This window comes from Phyllostomus hastatus, unplaced genomic scaffold (genome assembly GCF_019186645.2).
Source record: "Phyllostomus hastatus isolate PE091 unplaced genomic scaffold, TTU_PhHast_1.1 phas_scaffold_21, whole genome shotgun sequence".
NCBI classification, from domain to species: domain Eukaryota; kingdom Metazoa; phylum Chordata; class Mammalia; order Chiroptera; family Phyllostomidae; genus Phyllostomus; species Phyllostomus hastatus.
The window spans coordinates 25,291,864-25,308,982 of NW_025334017.1; the positions used below are offsets into that span (position 1 = coordinate 25,291,864).

A 17,119-nucleotide genomic window follows, 5' to 3' on the forward strand; every position below is an offset into this window, starting at 1 on the left:
GCTGGTAAATAGAAGTTTAGGGCTCATCCCCACCTTTTCTCTTTGCTTCCAGTGGAAGGAGAATTTAGGGAAGGGATGCTCCTCAGTCTGTCTGTTTTTTACTGCGTACACCAGAGGCCACACTGAGCAACACCGTAGGAGATATTAATAGTTTTCCTGCTGCCTTATATTATTATTTAGAAATATGTTCCTGTAAAATATTTGCAACAAAGCCTAATAAAAGCGATAAAGGGATCCTCATATCATTTCGAATGACTGTTGTCGCAGCATCCTGTAGCTCTTTCATCCTACCCAGTAGATCTACCAAATTGATAACGAACCTGTGTTCTTCATGTAAAGCTACCTCACACCCACATGCCCCACAAAATTTATTTCTTCTTTTGTTGAGAATGCTCACTAACTCCATCTGTATCAGTTCAGGAATTTAGCAGGAGATCCCCCACCTCTCCTTTATTTGAAAAGGAACTGTCCTTTGAGTGCCCATCAGTTGCCAGGCACTGAGCCACCTGCCGGAGGAAAAACTGGTGAACGGGACTGGCCCTGCCCTGCCTGAGCGCCCTGTTTCCCGGGGGGGAGACAGACAGGAAAGCAGGCAATGACCGTGCGGTGAGACTCGGCGGCTCTGTGACTGGGTGTGTGCAGGGCCCTGCTATGGAGGAACGTAAACGTGGGGTCAGACCCCGCCGTGTTGAATCTGGGAAAGCCTCAGAGAGGGGGTGATAGTTCAGCTGAATACTAAGGATGAGTGAGAACTGGCTTCTAAATTAGAAAGCCATTTAATTATTTTTTCCTCAAGGATTCAGTCATCTAATTGTGGAGTTTCTTTTTTTTAATTACTTTATTGTTGTTCAATTACAGTTGTTAATTGTAGAGTTGTTATTGGCAACCAAAAAAGAAGAGAAAGGTGATAAAATATTTTAACATATCTCTTACCTGAGGAAAAAGAGACCCGTGGTTCTTCGTCAGGGGCTGGTCCCTGTCCTTTCTCAGGTGTGTTCAATACAGATACAGTTCAGTGAGTGGATTCCTACCGCCCTTTGCCAAATACGGCCTGATCCAAGTGAGTGAGTCGGGGGCAGATACGCTTGCAAGGAGAGCGTAATTGCCCTGAGTGTTGCCTGCTCCACATTTTATAAACTCCCTCTTGACCTGTTTACCTGGGAGGAGAAATGTAAGCTCAGCTTCTGCGCACACACTGAAGGATCCCCGCACAGACCGGGAAGTGCAGGAGAGAGGGCCCCTGTCAGCCATCCCAGTTCCACTGCGTTCTCTCAGGTCCTGCGTTCATCGGAGCGACTGGATAATTGACCTTGGAGTTATTCTGAGGTTGAGTATCCACTTGGATTACATGGGGTTTGCTGAGGGACCTGATTTCCAGGAGTTGCTGGAGCAAAGGTCATGAGGGAAATTACGCTTTTGAAACAAAAGCAACCTCCCAGTGTCCCAATTCTACTAGTTGGAAAACTCAGACATAAAATGAAGGTTTAAATGTTTATTAATTATAATGAAGAACTAAGTGTTTATTAGTGACAATAGAATGTAAGATCATAGCTTGCTAATATTAAACAAATGTCGCCCTTAAAAGAACTTGGAACAAAAAAAGGGATTTTTAAAAATTCAAAGTAAAAAATCTAGTACAAGCAAAGATAACATTTTGAAGTATATCATCAATGAATTTTCACACCAACTTTCCATCACAATAATATTCATTTATATCTTCAATTTTACACAGCAGCAAAGTCACAGTGAGAACGACAGTGACTGCGTCTGAAAGGAAACCAAAGAGGCCCCGAGCGATTCTTCTTTCAAAGGGACCTTGGGGAGTTGGAATGAGGCCGGCTTCTCCATGGCAGACGGTGTGATGGCCACAGCATCGCCCTTTTCTCTGACTCCACTTTTGAACAGAATGAAAGGAACCCAGTGTAACAGCCCCTTTCATAAACAGACGCAGGGCTCCAGCCCAGCCCTCAGGGGGTGCCGTCTTCAAAGTAAACATGGCCGGCTCCCCAAATGCTGCGAAAAGCATGTGATAGCGTTCAATAGAGTTTCTTCCTCTGGCTAATCGTCCTTTGAATTTTTCACACAGTCTTCTTGGATGGCAAGAATAATTTCAATCATCAGGAAATGACAATAAAAGCTGAAATGTTTGGCTCTATAGCGTTGATAAAGACCCACAACGCTTAATCGTGAAAGCAGGCACAGCCCGGAATGCATGGAGCCGTGTTTTTTGGTCCTGGGGTTTACGGAGGAAAACACAGGTTGTCGTCATGTAAAAACGTGCAGTGCCGAACTGGGGGTGTTAGTCCTCTGACAAACAGGGTCCCTAACTGACCCAAACATCTATCCCTCAGGTCAACTTTGGGGTAAAAGTTTGCAGATTGCCTTCTTCTGAAACATCTGAAAATATATCACAGGTTTCAGAAATTTAGAGTCGAGTGAAATTGTGAAACAGAAAGCATGTAGATTTCATGAAGTCAGTGAACATGACATTAGAGAGATGCCTAAATCACAGCAATGCCACTGTCAGATAGACATCTGGCACAGCAGGACTAGAAAATGACTTAAAAAAAAGAAAAAGAAAATTTGCAAGGATGATGGTAATAGGTTCACAAAATAGAAAGTTCTGAATGTCAAAAAACACAAAGAGAAAACTGACAAAGGGCAAAAACACTTATTCAAAAATGACCATATCTATACTATCATTCCAAAAATTAAGTGTGAAATAAAGTACATCATATATCATCAAATAATTTTCCTGAAAACAATTATACCCCCAAAAGCCACATGATTCATTTTTTCATTCACTCTAAATTCTAGAATATAGTTGTCTTTACAGTATGAAGATTGGCTTTTCCAGATAAAGTCTTCATCAATTTATAAATTGGGCCAGGAAATCGTACTCCCTGTGTTAGGCAGGGCAGTGTTCCTCAACAACAGGTGGGCTGTGCTACCAGTCTACTGCTTCCGGCTCGTGTCTGATTCCCCACAGCGCTGTCGACTGTGTCCTAACATCCCCGAGAACACGCCTCTAGCCCAGGGCCTCCTGCAATCTGGAGGCTCATCTGAGTGTTCTGCGTCAAGAAGTATTTTATCAGTCTTCCCTTTGAACAATAGTCCTTGAGTTGTGTATCACTTTGAAGCCTTTGACCTTGACCATGGGACCATGGACTCTTCAAATGCTTATGAAGAGAGAGATGCTAATTTTATATGTTGCCATGCAGGAATACTTTCTTCCTCCACCAACAGCACTCCAGCCAGGGGTAGGTCTGTTTCCCGGTCCCAGCTATGGATTCTTCTGTTTCTCTCTATTGTAGGACAATAACTTCTCCCTCGTAGGGGTCACGCTCCACAGGGGTAGGTGTGCAAGTCTGAAAAAAGAACATTTCATTTTTCTCTTGTGGTTTGTTTATTGACTTCCTGAATTCAAAGCTAAGTGCAGTTTCCTTAATAAATTGTTAGAGCAAAAACGAACCTCGTGACCCGATCCTATGCCTCCCAACACCGGCCCTTTCACAGAAGTTCCTGGCAGCCTCGGGTGCCTGCGTTGCCCTGCTCTTCGCTGGAGTTAACCTGCGCCAGACAAGGCCCCAGGGAACACTTTCTACCGACCATCTTTCCACTGCAGCTTGTACTGGGGCCTCCGCCACAGCCTGCCACCCCCGAGTCCTGCTGCCACCTCATCCTTTCGAACACTCTAGACATCTGTATTCCTGAAGTGCTCTGTTGCACCTTGCTGAGACTGATGTCATTTTGGTTCAGATTCTAGCAATTTTGTGTGTTTTTTCCCCTCATTTTCTTGATTGCCACTGTGTGTAGCAGGCCTTCCATAGAATCTCACATCTTCGCAGAACCCTGGGCTGGACTCAGCTAGAATTAACTTACTGCATGAGCAGAGTTAAAATGTGGACTTCACAAACAAAGGGATTCACGAGGAGCAACCAAACCAAACTGTTTGTAAACACGCACACAAAGCCACGGACGAGTCGAGAAGCAGCCAATCGCAGTGGTCTCAGGGGCAGGCTCGGGAAGCAGATGCCTGGGTGCGTTACTCAACGCCATGCTTCAGTTCCCTTAATTGTGAACTGGGGGTAACTACACCACCTACTTTATAGGGTGGTTGTAAAGATTAAAAACATTGAGAGAATTAAATATAATTGAGGCATTTAGAAGAATGCCTACCACATGATAGGCTCTTTATTATGAAATACACGTGTGTCTCTGTGTGTAACACATACACACACAGATGAATCATAACAAATTACTGTAGGTCTTATTTTGACCCCCCAAACTAATATATTGTCGTGATTGACAATGCGAGCTTTGGACCAAGACAGATCGAAGCCTGAATTCTAACTTTGCCACTTACCAGGGATAGGCCCCCGGCGAGCTAACGCCCCTCTGAGCCCATCCGTGCATCTCTGAAATGGGGCGAGTTACATCTCCTCTCGCAGATGCATGAGATTTCTCAGACACAAAGCACTTCCTTCAATCATCAAAAGATACTTATGGAGCAGACGCAATGCAGGCACAGAGGCTAAGGCCAAGAAAAAGACACACTGGGCGCTCAGTCAGCGGGAGGGCCCCTGCCCTCCGCCCGCCAGTGTAAGGCTCTGTCTCCCTCTGTGTCTGGTGAGATGCTTGGCGGGGTTTCCACTCTGGCTCACTATCGACTCAGTCCTTCTCTCCATCCTAGATCCTGTCATCGTCCGGAAGAGTATTGACAAGGGGAAATGACGTGCCAGCCCTCCCTTTCTGCTCCCTCCCCAGCCCCTGGACATTGTGGTGCCGGAGCCGATCCACTCCTGCAACTTTCGACTCATTTACTGGCCCTCACTCTGACCACATCCTCACTGCCAGGTCTTCGGTCTCTGTGTTCTTTCCTCCCCTGGTTTCCTTTCCAAGCCAGGCTGGGTGATGTGTCTTTAAACCTAGGGTGACTGTACAATTTATCATTCAAACTGGGACGCTTATAAGAGTATAAAGGGTGCTGAATGGAATTAAATCCAGGATTGGCCAAACAAACCAGGATTTATTTCCACCTTCCCTCTACCCCTCGTCTGGCCTACAGTCTCAGATCTCGCCTTCCTCTCCTTTCCTTTGGGCATTTGTACTCAGCAAAATCCGTGGCAGATTTCAGTTCAATCGACAGCGGTTTCCACAGCCTCTTCCTCCCTGGAGAGAGTGACGTAAGTGGGCAGGTCTCTGTCTGCATCACCTGCTTTCCTGCAGCGTGTCCCTCATCAGCTCCTCCTTCATCTCCCTTTGGCCCCAAGGCTCCTTTGAAACTTTTTTGCTTGTGGTTCTCAGCTGTCCCTTTTCTGTCTTGCCTTGGGTGTCCTCAGGAACTCAGCTCCAACACCAATGACTTAGGCAGGACCATTAGGCCCGCACCCCCATCCTCCCCACTCGGGGCTGGGCTTGCTCCAGGGCGGGTCAGTCCCTCCCAAGATCCTTCCCTGAACCCAGCTGCAGGCTCCGGGGTGGTACAGGACTCCAAGCGGGCAGGTCAGCACCCTTCCTGGCTCTTTCTGCCCACCCTCCTTTCTGCCCGAGTATCTCCTATGTATCTTCTGTAACTCAGCCCGGGCAGTTGTCAGCCACGGAAGCTTTCCCGCCACACCCACCATCCTGCTTAGCACAGTTGTCTGTAACCACCGGTTTTCTTGTCTGTCTCTCTCCCAGCAGGCTCAGGGCCAGTGAACTGCTATTTCTCCACAACAAGTGCTCATAAACAGTTGATCCATTCCTACCAACATGTTCACGGGGAGGTGATCCCCACCTGAGCTTTCTCTCCTCAGGGCGGGTTGTCCTGGCCTGGGCTGACTCGGTTTCCCCCACACTGCTTAGCTGTGCTTCTTCACCATTTACCTGTTCACCAGGTCTCCGTCTCTCTGCAGCTGGCTGCCTCCCCTGGGCAGGCCTCAGTTGCCCTGGTGATCTGAGAGCCTCGCTCTGACTGCTCAGTCTCTGAACTAGCAACACCACCAGGCACCTCCCAGGCTGGCTGGCCGCTCTGGTCACAGTGACCAGCAAACGTCTCTGACCCGACTGGCCAGGTCTCATCTGCACGCAGTTTCCCTCCTTATCTGCCTGGAGCTCTGGGCAGGCGGAGCCTGGCGCTTCCTGCCAGAGCAGCTGCTGGCACCGCCACCTCAGAAATAAGCAGGCCCTCTCTGAGGGGTCTTTTGCTGTTCCACACGTCACCATCTTCCCCTTGGATAGGTACATTGACAGGAATCAAAGATCGTTTAAGTTCTGGTCTCCAGCTGCCCAGTACTTTTAGCCTTTAGATATTCTCTCCTCCTTCACGGTGGGTTACAAGAGCTCTTCAATGCTAGCCCCACACCCTGGCCTTCTCCGTGCTGCCCGTGCCCCGACTCCGCACGCTGTGCATAGCTCAGGACCTCAGTGGGTGGTCGCTGCGGCAGTGCGGAGAGGTGGCGAAGGTGCCGGTGCCTCAGACTCTTCACCGCCACTGTGTCATTCAGAAGTCCAGGTGCACATTTGTTTTCCAACTAGACTCAGCCTACCACTCCGAGGGAAAGTGGGCTTGCCAGGTCTCTCCAGGGGCCAATCTCCATCTGAAGGGTGGGCTGCCAGGCCCTGACAGGAGCGCCCGCGTCTGGTGGGACCAGTATTCAGTACAAGCTGGTTGTCCTAGTGGTTGCGGCCAATATATAATATGGGCTTCTTCCCCAGGTTCCCAGATGACCACAGTGAGAACAGGGACGCCGCCTCCAGTCCCCCGGCTGAATGTCTGTCTAATGCTGAGAGGACATTCGTGCGGCATCCAACACACGGGAAGACCAGGGCGAAGCATCCGAGGATTTGGAGGGAACAAGGTTCTAGTGCCATGCTGCCCATGGAGGCTAAGATGCTCAAGAACCAATAAAGACAACAGAACTTCCAAATACCAAACAGCAGACACCGGCCAACACTAAACAATCCTGTTAACAGCGACTCCCAGAGAATGAATCCGGGCCTGCCTGCTGAGCGGAGAGGCATCGGCATACTTTGAATGGACCTCTGTAGGGACAGTGAATCGCTAGGACATGAGCCACCCTGGGGTCAATAGAAGTGATCTATATAGTGAAAATGTATACTTTGCTAATATTTTACAATCTACCAAATGTTTTTATTTAATACTCAAAATACCCAGTGAGGCCCTGACCTGGTGGCTCTGTTGGTTGGAGTGTTGTTCTGTACACCAAAATGTCGTGGGTTCAATTCCTGGTCAGGGCTCATACCTAGGTTGTGGGTTTGGTCCCCAGTTGGGATTTGTACAGGAGGCAACCAATTGATGTTTCTCTCTCACATCAATCTCTCTCTCCCTCCCTCTCTCTCTAAAGTCAGTAAACATTTCCTCAGGCGAGGACAAACGCATACTCTGTGGGGCACTTCCAAAGGACAATGTGACAAAACTGGGCCCCTCATTTCAGGGCTGGCTCCTCTGCTAAGTGTGCCAGTCTGAGGGCCACCGAACCCTGCCGTGTGGGAGAAATGCCACACCTTTATGCATGTGGGTGTCTGCTTCTCAGAGCACCCTGACTGACTCAGCTGCCAAAAGCCCCGGGTGTCCCCGAATTGTGTGGAAAAACCTGACTTGGTCCATCAGGAAACCTGAATAGATGCCAGCCTGTACGGGAAAATGCAACCACCCAATAACGGTTCTTTCTTTGAAGATGGGTATTTGTTTGGGACCTTTCCTGTCAATTCTGACGTCCCAAAAATGTACTGAATTGAGGGTATGCGTCACCACCACCAGGACTGGCTGACAGGCCAGCCCACGGTGACCGTCGCTCAGGCACAACTCACCTGGTCCCGCTGCTTGATCCTCTTGTAAACATACTCAGCAAACGGCTTGCGAGGGATGTACTTCCCATCTCCCGCTGTGACATTGAAGACTCCAGCTTCGTACACCACTTTGCCTCTGGAAATCGTCGCCAGGGGCACCCCGTGGCAAACCATGCCCTCGAAGATGTTGAAGTTGACGGCCTGATGGTGAGTCTTTGCTGAGATAGTCCTGTTTGTAAAAACAAAGAAGCCCCAGGTCATCGCCAGCTCATCTGACAAACAGAAAATACTGGAAGAATGACTGAGAGGAAAATTTAGCAACTCTGTCTGGGCACAGCTTCATCACTGGAACAAGTGACTTTAAGAATAGAGCATAGCATTAACATTTCATTACTCAGTAATTACATTTTCTGAGAGAAAAACCCAGTCACTCGGTCTTCATGGTGATTGATGAGGATGGGCTGGGTGGAGGGAAGGCATGGTCTCTCACATGTAAATTTTAAAATTAGCATTTATGTGTTTAAAGGACAAACATTAATTATCAAAGACTTTCAACGCTGATGAGTCAGATGAAGACACTGACCCAGTACCTGGCTCCACAGAACCTGAACTTTTCACAGATGCCTGGGACTTCCTCGGCACCTCTCCCCAGAGGGGTGCTCTCCCCCCTCCTCCCTTCCCAGGGCCTGTGGCTAGCTGACACTCAACACACTGAAGGTGACATTTGTCAAGGAAAATTATATCTGGGATTTCTTTCCCTTGTCTGAGGCAAAACCGGAAGTTTGAGGATGACAAAGAGAACCAGACACAGAGTAATGTATAGAATGCATTTGCGTATTCCTCATCACTCTGGTTAGTTTATTAACACAGCAGTGCCCCCTCATCCAGTTTCGATTCCCCACCATCAACTGCAGTCTAAAAATATTGAATGAGAAATTCCAGGAGTAAGCAGTTCATAAGTTTTAAATTCTGTGCCATTCTGAGTACCGTGTTGAAATTTCGCACCATCCTGCTGCTCCCCGCCCAGGATGGGAATCATCCCTTTGTCTAGTGTATCCACACTGTGTACGCCCCCTGCCCATTGGTCACCTAGCAGCCCTCTCAGTTATCATGGTGCCACTGTGCTTGTGTTCAAGGAAGCCTAACTTTACTTAACAAATCATAAGCGCAGCAACGTTGGCAATTTGGATATGCCAAAGAGGGAGTGTTCCCCTTCAGTGAGAAGGAAAGACACGGCATATATAAGATTCAGTACTGTCCGTGGTTCCCAGCATCCACTGGGGGTCTTGGACCATATCTTCTGTGGAGAAGGGGTCACTACTGACACTTGGCTGCGCACCTGGGGTCTGTGCCAGCCCTTCCGAGGTGATCCAGGGCCGAGATGGCCGTCCTCTCCAAGGAGTGTGGGTTCGTGGTTCTGACGGGGGCCGCCGGCTTCCTCATGGCCGCCCACCTCGCCATCCACCTTGCCAAGGCCCGCAAGAAGCACAGGCAGAGCATCCCACCACGTACAGCTTGGGCCCGGAGAACGGACACCGCTTCGACTGCATCCAGCGAGCCCACCAGAACACGTTGGAAGTCTACCCTCCCTTCTTATCCGTCCTAGCTGTGGGGGGAGGGGGGTGTACTACCCACAAATAGTCTCCAGCCTGGGCTTGGCCTAGATCATTGGACGAGTCCTTTATGCCTCTGGCTACTACACAGGAGAACCCAGCAAGCAGAGCAGAGGCACCCTGCGCTCCATCGCCCTCCTCGACTTGATGGGCCCAGCCTAGTGCCCCCCTGCCATCCAGCATCTTGGTTGGGTTGAAACTGGCTTGGGCGGGGGTCCCAATGCTGCCACTAGATGAGTATGGGGTGGGGGGCATTAAACACGCTCATTCATTGTGGTTGACTGACTTTTATTTCCCGTTCCTTTTTTTTTCTAAATACAATAAAATTTATCTGGCATCAGCCTCGTACATTTAAAAAAAAAAAAAGAAAAACAACGGGGTCACTATTGTAGTTTCTGATCATACACAGTGTGATTGACAACTTCCAGGCAGGGTATTTGGAAATGTTGAATGTCTCCCTAAAGCTCATTAAATGGAAAATTGGGGGGTGGTCTGGCAGCAGTGAATGACATGAGCATAATCTGAATTCTGGTAGAAGTTTCTACAAGCCTTCTCAGGAATGGATTGCAGATAGGTACTTGGCGAAAGACCCCGAGGCAGGGTCAAGGGAAGCACAGACGAAAGCTCCCCGTGCCTAACGTGGGAGGGCGGGGCCAGGAGGCGTGAGGCTTCCGTGGGCCGCAGCCCAGACTGGAGGGAGACCGGGCTGGCTGGGTCCTGGGCCCCAGGATCCCGCACCCAGCTGCGCACTTGCTTCCCATACCTAACACGTCCCAACAGGATTCTTGCTCTTCTGTGCCCGCCACCACCCGACCACTGAAGTTTGCTTCACCCTGCAGTTTCTCATTGCAGCAAATGACCCCGGCATCTACCTTGCCTCTCCCCTCAAACCATCATCAAGCCCATTGGCTCTACCTCCAAAAAAAAAAAATTCCCAAACCTCTCCTCCTCCATGGCTCCACTCCGCCATCGTCTCAAATCTGGGTGACCCCCAACACTCTTCTGGCCCCACTGATACCGTGCCCACCCTCCTACACTCCGCACTGCCCTTCAAAAGCTGCTCAGAGGGTCATTTTAAACTACAGTCCTGTCATATCACCTTCCTGCTTGAAACCCCCAATGGCTCCAATCTGTTCCCCAAGACCCAAATAACTGTTAACACACACACACACACACACACACACACACACACACACACACAGAGATGACGATAACAAAAAGAATCTGCTCCCAGTGGGAAATATCACCAAGGAAAAGAAAATACAGGAGCCTCCTGAATGTCAAGTAGATACTTTATAACATCTTATTTCATCTTTAAATACCACTTCAAGGTAGGGAGCACTTTCTACACTTTATAGGAAAATAAATGGAGATTACAGAGATGAAGTAACTTGCCAAAAGACGTATGACTCTATAGTTTGACAAAATTGGGGTATTTTTAATATTTTTCAAATTAACATTAATTTTTAAATCTGTTCTGTATCACTATAGCTTTCTCTTTTCAACAATGTTGTATAAATAGACTCATTCAGTATGTAACCTTCTGAGACTGACTTTTTTTATTCAGTATAACTATTTTGAGGTTTACCCAAGTGGTTGCGTGTATTAATAGTCCATTCCTTTTCCGTCGCTGAGTAGTATTCCAACATATAACGCACCGCAGCCTCTCCACTGGCCTGTGGAAGGACATGCGGGTTGTTTCCAGCTTTTGATGGTTATGAACAGAGCTGTTACACAATTCAGGTCCACGTTTTGTGTGAACATTCTCTAGTGTAAATCCCTAGGCCTGCCATTGACGGTCATACGGCTGGTGTATACGGAGATGAAGAAAGCTCTCCAGGGCCTTAGGAACCAACTTACTGATAGAAGAAAACTTTAAAAGATGGGCAGTGAATAGGAGGTAGGGACAAATACAACAGCAATAATTTAAACACTAAGAAGGAGAGAAGGGTCTGCTCAAATAGTAAGTGATGTCAGCAAAGTAGGAAAAGTGACTGAAATATTTCAAAGATGACTAAGTGCAGAATGAGTTCTGAGCTGGGGATGAAGGATGAAGACTCAAAGCAAATCCAGGGGGAAATAGAGAGGAACTTCAGCTCTTCAGGTTGAAGTGCCTTTTCCCTGACCATTACGATCTCTCTGGGACTGTTTCCACAGTCCGGGCTGCGGCTGCGGCTGCGGCCTCCCCACGCATCACAGTCCCTTGAGGACAGGGACTTCTGGGCTCACCCTGCGGAATGTGACGTCAACACGTCCGACTGATGTGGGAGAATGCCCAAAAGTTCCTGCCCAAGTCGTTGCTGATGTACCAGAATGAGAGGCCAAAAGCCTAAATCACAAAACCCAATTTTTCCCAATGGGAAGCTGAGTTACTGACACTCTTAGAAAATTGATCTAACAGAAGAAATAAGCTCTAGATGCAAAAATCATTATCGTGATATTGCATAAACTACTGAAAAACTGAAGCATAATAATTTCCCAATGATTATTCAATGGAATATTGGGTATCTATGAACCACTAGAATTAAGAATATGCTGGAGAAGCAAAGAAAGCAGCAATTATATAATAACATATTTAACAGTTACAGAAAGCATGCATACCATATCTACAAGGAAAACACATATGCAAGTGGACAAGTACAAAAGAAACTATAGAAAGTACCGTGGCTTTGTGGGCTAGGAAAAACAAATATCAAAAAAATATGAAAGCAAAGAGTCTGTGACAATGAAATATCGCATCCATTTCTCTGCCTTAGCTGAACAAAGGTCACTCGTTACCTTGATGATCTGAGCCCTCAGGAAACAAGAGCAAGAAGGCAATTAGGCAACATCTAAGCGATTCTTTATAATAAGGCATTATGTAAATGAGGCCAAATTAACACAAAATGTAAATTCTAGACATTACCGCCAAGAGCAAAAAACAAGTGCTCTACTTCCACCCTGGAAGGTGTCTGGCGGGGTGTTGGCCCTCCCCCAGCTCCTCCCTCGCAGCCAGAGCCACAGTTCCCAACCCACTGGCTTCCACACTTCCATCTGACCCTGAATGCACTTCTCACTGTCGAGTCTGCCTCTCTCCTCTCCCTAGCACTCAGCTCAAGACTCCCGGTCTTATGCCAGTTACATCTCAATAAATGTGGAGAAATGAAAAGAGAAGAAAAACAGAAATCACTGTCCCAAGAAGCTGACCCTGAAGACCCAGAACAAAACTGCGCGTCTTTGCTCTGTCCACTGTCATGATCCGAACCCACTGCAGTGACCTCTTGCTGAGTCCCTCTTCTGCTCCATGTGCACAGGAAGAAAGAGCCCACGTGAGCAGCCTAACAAAGGGGAGTGTGTCTCCCAAGAGCGACCCTGCTAGTAACTTAAGGAACCTCCAAAAGACAAATCTAAGTTGGAAAAACATAACTGCCTCCAAACATTTGAACATTTATTTTTGAGAAGGATTGTATTTGCTCCCTGGGCTGCATAGAGCAAAACTAAAGGGGGAGAAATTGCAAAGAAACCAATTTACTTCCATATATTAGAGTCTTCAGAAAATCAGTAACGAAAGAACTGTGTACCAGATGTTTGCCTTACTTTTTGGAATAAGCAAAACCTACCTATTCTTTTTTTTAAGAAAGGAACAGGCCATGTTGTTTTATCCCCAGCACACAGTAGGTGCTTAACAAATATTTATGAAATGAACAACAACAACAAAAAGAGTCACACAATTTTCCTCCCGTTGGTTTTATTTCTTGCCTGCACTGTCCTCTGGGGCTGACTGTGTTTTGGAAATGGAGCACGGAATTGAATGGGACGTGAGCATCCAGTCCCGAAGTTCCACTGTGGACTTAACATTTCTGACAAGCTGTACAAGCTTATCAGTCTATAATAAATAAAGTAAACTTGCTATAACTACCAGTCTTAGTTGCACCTTATCAAATAATAGAGAACACTTGTTCATCAATACCGAGCAATACTTAGAAACGCTAAGGTTATCAGCACTGAGAAGTGCGCAGCTAAGTGTTACAGCCCCGAGTCCCAGAGGACGTGCTGAGACGGAGCCCCGTGAGCGCCTGCCCGGGGCCACACAGCCTGACACCAAAGGAGTCAGAAAGCTCGGAATCCCCTTTACTTTTGGACAATACTAGGGCACTTGTAACTGTACCATAGAAGGTTAAAGAAATCTGTGGTACATTTTCAAGAGTTAATTGTTTTAGACAAAAATGGAAGGCAACATCATCACAAGATTTATAAAATTAGCACAAAATGTGTTTAAAATCTATTTGCTGCTAGTGCAGTATGGGAGACGTGGTCCATTCACGGAACGAGCACATGTTCAAAGTCACACAATTGCCATCGTAAGACCCTGGTTGCTCCTTGGAACACGTTTCCTCCAAGGCAGGGCCTTCTGTCCCAGGACAAAAGCCAGAAACGTGCCTGCCCAGCCTTCTCTGCCACTGGGACCCAATCATGTGACAAGGTCACCTTCAAAGTTGTGCCCTCACACTAGGCTTGGCATGGCAAGCTGGTGACTGCAGGAATCCATGTGGGTGAGGGTGGAGACGGACAAAGCCTGCTTTTAGGGCCAGCTGTGACAGAGGTTTAGCAGAAAGCAGGGTGCAGGCCCCGCCTCAGTGAAGGGAACCCTGTGCCTGTGCCCAGGGGCAGCCTGGGGCCGGCAGAGTTGCTGGGCAGCCTCTCTGCAGATCCCCTGTGCCTCCTGGAGAATCTCTGAGCTACCAGGTTCCTTTTAACACACTCCCCAACCCCCCGCCTTATTAAACTACCCAGAGTGGATTTCACTGGGTTGTAGCTAAGAACCCTGCCTGATACATCTTTTGCTTTTAATACTTGCACTGTATCTCTGGAACTTTTTGAAAACTCTCCTTTTGTGGTTATCTCAAAAGTACAAATCTGAAGCTTTTCCTAAGCATGACGCCTGAGCCCAGCGGCCATCCAAGCCTTGTTCCCATGTTAAGTCCTGGGCAGAGGTGAGCGTTTAGCCCCATTTTTGACCAGTGGCACCGTCACACGGCACGCAGGAGCAGACACATCCTTCTCAGAGCTTCACAGAAAAAGAACCAAACACCCTCCAGACTTTCATAAGCTGCCCAAAAGGGCTCCCTCTGATGCAGCACAGGTCCAGGGGTGAAGGCCAAAGCCAGACTAAGCTAGCCTCCCCTGCAGAGCCGGTGGCCTCAGGCAGTGCTTTGGATGCTGGAGGGCTGGCTGGGGCGGCAGCAAGGACGCACTTGCCCAGGCTCTGACTGACAGGGAGGTTCAGTGAGTGGACCAACCCACCGTCATCGTAAGGCTGAGCGACACTGGGAGGCAAATTGGGGCAGGCGTCGTGGGTTTTGCACGTTAGCTCCTTAGATGGGCCACACACAAGCTCCCACCCTGAGGCGAGCAGGGCAGCAAGCGCAGTGGTTTTGTCCCTTGGCATTCATTCTCCTTTTTCCTGGTGTCAGCACCTCAATTTTTCTTTGAGAAGCTTTTCTCCCCCATTGGAGGGAAGACTGTCAGGCATGTTCCCTGTTCTTCCCCAGGAATTTGAATATTTGGCAGAGTGACAGGAAAGAATGAAAAGTGATTGGAGGGCCCACCCCTGAACATAGGCCAGCTGCAGCTGCGGGCTGCCCCAGGCCTGTCCTGGCCATGCCCCTGGGAAGCCTGGAGCACTGACCACTCCTTCTGCCTCTGAGATTCCCATGGGTTTCATAGAGCGTGGTTTTGCTTGAGTGAGAATAAGGTGGTTCCCAAGGTTTGTAGCCAGAGACCCCTGAAATGACCTTGTCCTTTGAAGAGTAGAACTCCCATGGATGTCTCTGAGGGAGAGTTCAAAAGGTCTGACTCGAAAAAAAGACAAACTCTAAAAGCAATTTTCAACCAAATCTGCCTGCAGAACAGATGCAAATGTAGGGCGATGCTCTGATTCCACTTGTAAGCAAAACCCAAGAGCTGTGAGATTCATTATCAAATATATTTCAAATGTAACAAAATGTGAGTGAGCCTAGGAGAGCAGCATTTATGAGAAATAGCTTCTCTGTAATTCCTGATTGGATGGCCAGGCCCGTCCCCGTGGTGACAGGAGGAGTAGGAACGATTTAAGCCTCCGAATTTGGTGAGTGAGGCTGGAGTTCTGCGGACGCCTCCTTAGCAAAGTCTCAGGCAGGGTGTTCAGTGGTCACTCTGCCCAAGGGAAAGGCTGCTCTTCGTTGAGTGCCCTTTGAACCTCTGCAGGGGGTGCCATGGTTGTCTTGCTGAGTCCCAATTATGCCCCTGTCCAAGGCTCAAGCCATCAGGGAAGCAGAAGCCTCGAAGATAACATTAAGCTGTTTTCCAACTTAGTCAATAACTTTGATACCGCTCACATCACAGCTGCAGAAAAAACATTCTGTTCCTCTGCAAACAGCTTCCTCTCAAAAGTCGCGTGCTCCTACGGAGGAGAAAAATCACTGGAGCAAAGCCTGCAGGAGACAACAACTCTGCCCGTGTGCATGGGGAGAGGACGCTGGAGAGAAAGGGTTGCTTAGAGCGGCAGGGGCCTTCCTGACCCCCGGGAAATGACGTGTTCAAGTATTTTGTTATATTTTCTCTGACTCAGCCAGTTTGTCCAGGGCACTGATAGATTCTTACCAGGTTGCCATGAGAACCAACAAAAGTTCATAGGATTATGTCAGGACTATTAGTGGCATCTTTAAAACTGTAACTTATCTCTCTACATGGTATTACAGGACACCTCGTATCTAACACAAGAGAACTGTAACCATTAAATCTTTCCAACAACCCTATGATAAATGAGGATGGCGAGACACTAAAACATGAGTAACTCATCCATGTTTCAGAGCTAGTGAGTTTATATAGCTCGGGAGACAGGGGCTGGACTTTTAACCACTGGATAATATTGCCCCGTGAAAGTTCTGTAGGCAGCTACCAGGAAAGCAGTCAATCAATGAAAACATTTCTTATTCACCAGAGGCAGCCTGTTCCAGACTCCCTGATGTTTCCTAGTCTGTTCTCTGTTTAGCAGCAAGGGCTTCAGGATGTTATTTAAAATTCTTTAAACCACAACTGGTCATTCTCAACGTGGTCACAATAGAAGATATTTTGTTTGACATGTGTTCCAACTGCCTATTTCAAACTATTTCTCTTGTCACGTCTTGGATGTGACAAGCTCTATAAATGGAGAGCAGGGCAGCCACGTCTCTGGAGATGCTAAATGGTGCTACTTCAAGTGCATTGTCATTATGAAGCAGAGTTGCCGCTCACCGCACCCATCAATCTTCTATCCTCTATTCAGACTTCTACAACCACTTCCTCCCACAGAGGAGAAAACGGGAATTGCTTCAGCTCTGTTATTAAATCAAAATTGGACAATAACTTGGGCACTCTACTGGTGTTCAGGGAATGACAAGACATTTGATGCAGATTCACAAGAGGCAGCCCCAACATGGACTTAAAGAAGCGACTGACCAGGCAACCTCACTGTTCCGTCCTTGGAGCTGTGTCATGGAAGTCACAGGCGGTGGCGCAGCTCACGGTTAGAGAAACTGGGTTTGGACTCTGGCAAATTCACCTTGGAGGTAGGAGCCACAGTCTCCACCCCCTGTGACTCACCCAGCATGGAGCAACTAGACGGCGTTTCATACACACATTTGTTTAATCGGAAACTAAGTTATTAGCAGATTTCAGAATCACTTCTTAACATGAATGGTGCATATTCTATA

The 17,119-nt window shown here is 47.8% G+C and overlaps 1 protein-coding gene and 1 pseudogene across 1 annotated transcript in view; one reads left to right on the forward strand and one right to left on the reverse strand.

The window, feature by feature from the left end:
• Window positions 1-1,477: 1,477 nt before the first annotated feature.
• The window catches only part of DPYS (dihydropyrimidinase), a 70,443-nt gene continuing 54,801 nt past the window's right edge, over window positions 1,478-17,119 (reverse strand). Inside the window, exons 8-9 of the mRNA XM_045860766.1 lie at window positions 7,816-8,023; window positions 1,478-3,368 (exon numbers count right to left, since the gene is read on the reverse strand). Coding sequence (XP_045716722.1) covers window positions 3,306-3,368; window positions 7,816-8,023 — 271 coding nt within the window. The 3' untranslated portion in view covers window positions 1,478-3,305. The remainder of the gene's footprint in view (window positions 3,369-7,815; window positions 8,024-17,119) is intronic.
• Window positions 9,176-9,640, forward strand: LOC123832910 (annotated as a pseudogene).